Below are 8,347 nucleotides of genomic sequence, written 5' to 3' on the forward strand. Positions count from 1 at the left end.
ATATACGTTTTTTAATTGTATATATGTTTAACTCGTATATTAATTATTTTTATAAATATACTTTTTTGGAATAAAAGTTTGTATTTCCTTCCGAACAAGAAATTAAATAAAAGATTGAAAGCTTTATATTAGTTTACCATTGGGGAAACCTGACAATAACAAAAAATGAACATGTTTGAGAGAGGCAGAGGAAAAAGCACTAACCAAAGATTCAAAATATTTGAGGCCATTAGAGAAAGCTAAAGAAATAGGAAACCGATAAACCAAAGTCATAATAAGTGTGAGTAGACTAGGAAGAGGGAGCTGAATTTTTTGTTGCAACTTGGATAGGCTCCTTTTTTCTTCCAAGTGAGTAACCTAGATCAACTCCTTGTTGTTGCTAGGTGAGGAGACAAGAGTTGGGGGCATGCCAAGGTGCTTCTCAATTCACTTCAGTCAGTTGTCCAGGTTTGTCAGGTGAGAATGAAGATGTTCCGTGGCGAGCAACATGTCCTCTTTGTTTGCATGATGAACCATTAAAACTTTGTTGAGTAATAAATTAATGTGCTAGTATAGGTTCATCACGTGCATGTATTGGTTTAAACACCCATGTGCGTGCCTTGTATCATGCACCCAATAAGCCACTTCCATTCTCTATGTTTGAAATAATCTATCATTGATTTCTTTCCTCCCTTTCGACATGAGTGAATGGTGAATTCCTAAAAATGAGGTTATGAGTCTTAAAATATGAGTTGTGTTCGCATGTTGCCTCGATTGACATGATCTTATTAGTACACAACACCTCTGCAGACACGAGCTCTCTAGTGGGGCATGGTGGCTACATGACAAGGAGAAAAATCCAAAGAACTGAGAGGGTGATATCTGAAATAGGATGGGGGTGGATTAGAGTGGAATAATTTTCCAAAAAGTTAACCCAGGAGTATGAGTTTAGGAAAGGGAGGTGAACGAACCAAGCTTGGAGAGACATGTAATGAGATAATAGAGGAGAGGTGTCGAGTGAAGTAACACCACCAAAAGAAGGTAGCCAAAAGAGAATGGGGTACCCGCAGAATAGTAAGGGATTTTCATACAATAAGAAGGAAGTGAAATCTTGGCACAATACTGGTCACAACCAGGAAAGAAATTAAGATAGTAACCTTGCTAGAAAGGAGATTAGGAAATAACCAAAGAGGGCGGAGGAGAGGCCTGCCATAAAAAGAGCAATCCCTACTTTCAAGATAATGTTCGCAAACAAAAGGATGCTTGAGTTGAATCTGGGAGCTAGATAAAGCATCGTCTAACGATCACTATAGTGAAATGGACGAGAATGCCAAATGCAGTTGAGGGGGGGGAAGTGCATTCACATTGGAGAAAATCTCTATACCGAGTTAGTGCTCCTTACTTTCAGTGTCTCTAGGAATCCATGAAGAGTCAAAGAACTATGGAGATTGCACTAAGGAGAGCGAAATATAATATCGACAAGTAGGAGATAAACTCATTTACTTAGGAAAATATTGTGTTGGTGAAGCCTTGGAATTGAAAATTTGAAGTTGTTTACCTTTCCAGATAACTATTTGACCAGGAATGCCACTAGGATAAGTGTAATAAAATGTTGGAGCCTTTGCATTGAATACCATAGTCTTTCTCAATTGCATGAGACAAAGTCAAGTGAATAGAGGTTGAATCAAGATCCCAGAGGAGGAAGATTTGAAAGAGGTCTAAATGACTATGGAAGATCAATCCCCATGATAGGGTTGAAATACATAGCGGGATATTTAAGGTGGGGCGTTACCATGTCCCTTAGTCATATGGCCAAGTAGGATGGAAACAACATACCCCCAATCTTTGCTCATGCTAAACAACCCATATGGGCACTATTGACACATATGAATAAATTTCCAACATTTATTTTAGAGAAGGAAGTCATCGGGGAGGTGCCAAGAATAGGATATTCTAGAGGAAGTTTCTAGGAAACCATGGTTTATAATTTTGTCTACAATCTTGTTCCTAGATCTTCAGATATGGTTAGGGATTATGATTGGGATGTTAGGGAGTTGAGAGGAGAGCGAGTGAATAAGCCTTCCAACCTCCATCTATGTGAGACTTTGTGCATAGGAGTACTATTGTGGAGTTTATGCAACATGAAGATAATTAATTGAGAATCTCCCTCCACAAAGAGTTTGCAGAAACCTTATTTGTGTGCCATGTCTAATCACTTAATGAGGTTGTTAGTTTTGTTGCATTATCGTTGGTGATGCCAAGCATGCCAAAGTATATGAAAAGATGGGAGTGTAGGTGAGCTTTCAAGATTCCCCCATAACTAGTTGGACCAATATTTCCTTTGGAAGCCCCCTAAAAAATAAGTTTAAGAAATGAGAGTGGAGGTGGAGACTAGGAGGCAGGGATGTCTAAAGGAGTAGAGAAAACAAAGAAAGAAAGGGGGGGAGCTGAAGTGAGGTTCCAACAACTGAGAAGCTGAGATTCAAGACCATTCACCTGCCAGTCTTATGGGGTCCAAGGGTGAACCAAAATAGTTTCTTTGATATTCAACTAGATAATGCCCTAAAGAAAATTTAGAGGGAGAGAATTGTATTCAAATAGGCGTTGGTTATCTTCTTTTCGAATTTCCCATGATAAGAAACCAATGGAGATGATCCAAATGTCGTTAAGAATGGGATTTGAGAAGGTTTTGTGTTACTAATTTGCTAGTCATTTACCTTCCTCATACATTGAGCTATCATTTGTAGGTGAAGGTTATCTGGGTTTTCTTGATTTTGAAACTTGGCGAGTTGTTTCCTTGAACCTTTCAAGAACAAAGCAGAGCATCCATCCCTGATTTCATAGAAACAATGTTATTAAGTTAGATGCATGCCTTTCTTGCTAGAGTCTAGATGGATGAACCTATGTTGGGAAAATGTGTTCACATGAGGAGCTGAGGAAGGGTATGATTAGCATATTTCTAGTGCCAAAGACACTTCCATAAATTTGTTCCACCTTGTACTATTCACCAGCATGTTTTAGTGCCAAGGACTTTTGCCATGATGGTGTAATCCCACAATCCCAACCCACCCTTTAGTTTTGGTAGACAAATTTTGTCCCATGAAACTAAGGACTGTTTTTTCTCCTTATTGGCTCCTCTCCAAAGAAAGATGTGCTCAATGGAATTTAAAAAGTAAGCAAGAGCTATGATGGAAGAGAAAAGGTAGATGGGGAGTGTTTGGAGGATAGCTTTAAGAAAGATGAGGTGCCTAGCTACATGGAAGGGGTGGAATGGCCATCCAACTAGTTTGTTGATCTTGGTTAGAATTTTTTCCCATAAGCTCCATTTGAGGGAGTTGTCTGCAAGAAGGGCTTCCAAGTATTTGGAGGGGAGTTTCTTATTAGGAAGTTGAGGATTCTTGCTATGTGTTGCTGGACAGAAAGAGGAGTGTTGAAAAAGAAAACTTGATATTTGGTTTTGTTAATCTCCATATTTGAGGCTTGAGAGAATTTGTCTAGACTTTCTGAGAAACTCTTTGCCTCTTAAATGGTAGGGATGGCCATGCCCATGGTATCATCTACGAAGTGTTGATGAGTTAGAGGGAGGTCAACTCCAAAATGTCGAAGTCCTTTGATTTTGTTTTCTACTACCACCACTTTAAGGGCTCTTCCTAACCCTTTTGCTACCAATATGAAAAGAAAGGGTGACACAAGATCTCATTAACGAATGCCCCAAGATGTTGTGAATGTACTGGTGGGAGAGCCATTTACAAGATGTAAAAGATGAAAAAGATAAGGAGCTTTGGATCCATTCAATATAATATTGAATTTAAACAAAAGTTAATTATTTTTACCATTAATAATGATAATTTAAAATAAAATTATAATTCAGTTAATTTTTATAATTTTAACCACGTAAGATGTCCTATAAAATAAATATTTATAGTAAATTGATACCTATTTATATTTACTGGCTATTTAATTTAGATAATTATATTAAGTAAATCACTATTTTTTTAAATCTAGAAATATTTGTAAATTCTAACTAAACCACTTTTAATGCGTACCAGAATACCAAATTTAATATAAAAATATACATGATTTAAAATAAAAACATGGTATATGAAAAAGCCACATATTCAACAACAACGACAGCAGCAACAACAACCAATTAATGCTATCGCATAATCAGAAACACACTTTCAAAAACAATTGTCAAGGTGCTTACAAACACATTTTAACGGTTTCTACTCCAATTTCTGACACTAATGAATTTTGAGGCCCCATATCGCCTTCAGTGTTGGTTGCTGAATAAAGTTCAAGAGAGACGCCTGCACAACGTAATTCCATCGGCAACTGGTATTTGGGCAATCTCGACGCGGGGATCAGCGGCAAGCACCTTGTTCACTTCCAATGTGAAAACTCTCACTTTTCTGAACCCTTCGTTCATCTCATCATCGGGGGGAGCCGCGACGGTTCCTCTCCACAGGGTGTTGTCATATGCAATCACACCTCCAACCCTCACCAGATCGATCAGCCGCTCGTGGTACTTCAAATAGTTCTCTTTGTCGGCGTCCACGAACGCAAAATCAAACGATCCATTCATCTGCCCCTGTACAACGTTATAAAATTTTCATTTTTGGAAAATTGGAATGATACAAAAAAGATTACAAAACATAAATATAACAATTTGTAAATTAATTTCAAATACCAAAATTTTATAAACTAAATTTGGTAACAAAATTTACATTCATATTACTTATATCTTCTTATACTAAAAAAATTTGATAAAATTAAAATAATAAAAAAAAAATTAACATAACCTTTACTCAAAAATATTAATTACTTTCTTTAAAAAAAAACACTTTCATTCCCAACCCATCAATTTCTCCTTCGCATTACATACATTCTTAAGCATTTCATCCAGAACTGGCAGAGCAGGGCCTTCTCTGAAGTCAATTTTGTGGGCAACTCCAGCTTTCTCAATGATAGGTCGCCCCATATCATAAGTCGCTCTATCAGTATCCATCGCTATTATCTGCCACGCCAACTTTCATCCATTAATTCTCCCCCATACAAAACATTAAGTCACCAAAACGTCCAGAGTGGATATATCATGAATCACCAGCAACATCATCAGTATAAGTATAATTAGGTGTAGTTTAATTTATAAATGATTTTTTCTAGAATTCATTAAAATTAAGGTAATATAACTTTAAGAGTTTTTGTCGTTTAAAATATATTTTGAATGTGTAAATAGATTCAGTGTCCTGGAGGCACTTGAATTTTGCAGATTAAACAATTTAAACTCAAATTTTTAAAAATCTCAATTAAAATTAACTATTTCATCTATAATTTAGAATATACCATTATAATTATATCAAATTTTAGTTTATAATAGATATTGAGATAAATAGATATATTAATAAACATATATTAATCATTAATTTTAAAATAATTACTAGAAATAAATAATTATTATTAATTATAACTATATGCTATTATTATTTTATGTGTTAATTATGTTATAATTTGAAATATATTTATTATTAGCATAACCACATTATTAAATGTAATTAAAAGACATATATCAACCATATTAATAATCATTAAATATATAGTAGAAATTTAATATTAATATTAGTATTAATTATTATATAATTATAATGATTATACCAGTGATAATTATATGCATAAATTTAATAATAACTTAATGTGTATAATTATCACTTATATAATAATTATAATAATTGATATTAAATTTTTATCATATGATTGATATATGACTATTTATGTAAATGGATTATATTTATTAATGTGATTGTGCATGTGCTTGATATATTGGCTATACCAATCATATATATTGATATGGTTGTGATAGTAATATATGTTTTTGAGAATGGTTAAAGTGTACACTCCAAACTTTAAATATTTCAAATATGTTATACATAATTTATTTCCAAAATAATTCAACAATATAATCACCAACTATGAAAAAGAGTCAATTTTTTAAATGATTTTCTAAATTAATAAATGGTATGGACAATAAGATTTTTAAAAAAATTTCCTCTTTCAAAATTTTATTTTTTGAAAATAGTATTTAATATATTTTGCTATGTTAAACTTTTGATATATTTTGGAATTCCTTTGCAATTAGTAAATATATGGTAATGTAATTAGAAATTCTTTTAAAATTAGAAAATAAAAAATGAGAAGGCAAAAAGATGTTTTATTATTAAAAATAAGTATAATAATGAATGGAAAAAAAAAATATTAATTATGGAAAAAAAAAATTTACATAATTAATTATATCTCATAGTCCTCAATGTTTTATTGAGAAAACAAATCTGTGTTTTATTGAGAAAACAAATATTTCCAATTTATGAAACTCCAAGGGTTTTTATTTTTATTTTTTAAAATTTTATTTTTTTAGATTTTATTTATTTATTTTAAACACATAAAATTAAACATCCACCAATCAAAATTTAGAAATTCAAATTTAGATTTTTAAAAAGAAAATTTAATATATAAATTTACAAAAACTTTAATAGACTTTGAAATAGTTTTTAAAAAATTGCAAATTAATTAAGACACTTTTTTTACAGGTATAATGATGCAATAAAATTTGATGAAGTTTGTATGGAAATTCATAGTTAGTAATTTATTCAAATGGATTTGTTATTCTATGAACATAATGCAATAAAATTTGATGAAGTTTGTATGGAAATTCATAGTTAGTAATTTATCCAAATGGATTTGTTATTCTATGGACATAAGTTGTTAAACACAAAAAGAAAGAAAATAGAAAGAAATTTTCCTATTTTGCAATATCAAAATTTTACTCTCATTTTCTTTTTTCCTAAGTAATTAACCTTATGCAAGAAATGAGAGAATTAGTAAAGTGAGAAAGGAGAAAATTAGTAAAGTGGTTTAATTAATAGGTAATAACTAACTAATTTTTTAAATATATTTTTATTTATAAAGATTTTAGATAGATTAATTTTGAATATTGATTTTCTAAATCTATATTTATTAAAAAAAAATTAAAACTAAATATTTTAAATTTAAATTAAAAAATAGATTAAAATTGGAAGATAGAATCCAGTGCGTTTTTTTTAATTGTTATATTTAAAATGAATAAAAAAACAAGAAAACAAAGCAAAGACATCCTTGTCAGATAAAGGAAACTATACTTTAAACGGTGTAGTATCAATTTTTTTTTTTATTAGATCTCATTCAAATTCAAACTCAAACTCAAACGTGGCAAGTATGCTATGAGTTACCTTTCCATCATCGGGCAGGGCAAGGGCTGTGCTGAGAAGTGAGTGACCGGTGTACACCCCAATCTCTATGGTGTTCTTAGCATTCATTAGCTTCAGTAGAAGGCCCAGAAATTGAGCTTCATCCGGAGGAATGGCCATAAAGCTCCTGCAACACCAAGAAGAGGAGTGATTTTCAGGCATACCGCCCATCAGGAGGAAACGGGAGATAGAGAGAAATAGGTGGGTTTTACCAGGGAACTTTGGCAGTCACTTCCCGAAGCTCCTTCAATGGCTCGGGCTCACGAGGGTACACGCTTGTTTCCAATATATACTGCAATACTCACATTATTAGCCAATCCAAAGGTACAAGTAGGATGTAGTGCATGAAAAAATATTTTTTATTTCGGAAATGCGAATTCAAAACTTTAACCTAATTAAATAATAACCTAGATTTATGTAAAAACTCAGAACCCACTTGGGATGAGACTAACCTGATAGAGGGCATCGCTCTGCAACAGACTTTTGTGATCCATTGTATGATATTTGGCAACCTTACTGTCCTCCTGTAATTGGGGTGAGTCAGCCTTCACCTCTGCTTTAGCTGGCTGCAAAACATCTGCTTTCCCTGCTATTTCCTTACACCTTAAACACAGCTGAGCCATTTCTGCGAGAAGAAGACGAGGGATTTGCTCGTATGATTATGTGTTAGTATGGTAAGATAATATGATTTTTATAGCCTGATATAAAGGCTCATTGCGTGCATGGGACCGCGCACCTTGCTTTCAGGTTTTATTATAGCCTGTCTCGTGTTCGACCACAAAATTCGATGAAAACCAAATCCCACCGGCAAGAGTGTATTGGAATAGGAAAATACCACCAAACCCTACCCTTGCATGTGTGGGCCATTTGAGAAGTGTGGATTTGTTTTGTATAGTGGGAAATTTTATCATAATTTATTTGCAAATTAACACCAAAGATAATAATTATTATTATTTATAAATGCATGTTGATTCATCATTATTATTATAGGAAAATCTTGCCACTTATAATTATTTTGTTGGTGGTTTGTAAAGAGACATGCTTTCAATTCTACCATACCTATTTCCTTACATCCAAGAAAACAAACT

At 32.8% G+C, this 8,347-nt stretch overlaps 1 protein-coding gene across 2 annotated transcripts; it reads right to left on the reverse strand.

Moving 5' to 3' along the window:
• Positions 1-4,210: 4,210 nt before the first annotated feature.
• Positions 4,211-7,904, reverse strand: LOC149245525 (caffeoyl-CoA O-methyltransferase-like). Of its 2 annotated transcripts, XM_089455614.1 has the most exons (5): positions 7,712-7,904; positions 7,472-7,551; positions 7,242-7,386; positions 4,865-4,996; positions 4,211-4,570 (listed from the first exon to the last, which is right to left on the reverse strand). In XM_089455614.1, the coding sequence occupies exons 1-5, from the start codon at positions 7,880-7,882 to the stop codon at positions 4,277-4,279; spliced, it is 822 nt and encodes a 273-aa protein (XP_089311740.1). In that variant the 5' UTR covers positions 7,883-7,904; the 3' UTR covers positions 4,211-4,276. The 2 variants fall into 2 exon arrangements, with proteins under 2 accessions (XP_089311740.1, XP_089311739.1); XM_089455613.1 differs by lacking the exon at positions 4,865-4,996 and having other exon boundaries at positions 4,215-4,570.
• Between the last annotated feature and the right edge of the window lie 443 nt (positions 7,905-8,347).

This window comes from Pinus tabuliformis, chromosome 7, assembly GCF_031772625.1.
Source record: "Pinus tabuliformis cultivar Carrire ecotype Pingquan chromosome 7, CPIR1, whole genome shotgun sequence".
NCBI lineage: Eukaryota > Viridiplantae > Streptophyta > Pinopsida > Pinales > Pinaceae > Pinus > Pinus tabuliformis.

What these genes read in the sequence shown, in the direction of transcription:
- LOC149245525 (XM_089455614.1), bottom strand. Translation starts at nt 7,882, where the DNA reads ATGGCTCAGCTGTGTTTAAGGTGTAAGGAAATAGCAGGGAAAGCAGAT. An exon ending in AGAGCGATGCCCTCTATCAG is followed by an intron (nt 7,552 to 7,711) that starts GTTAGTCTCATC and finishes TGAGTATTGCAG; the next exon opens with TATATATTGGAAACAAGCGT. An exon ending in TGGATGAAATGCTTAAGAAT is followed by an intron (nt 4,571 to 4,864) that starts GTATGTAATGCG and finishes AACGTTGTACAG; the next exon opens with GGGCAGATGAATGGATCGTT.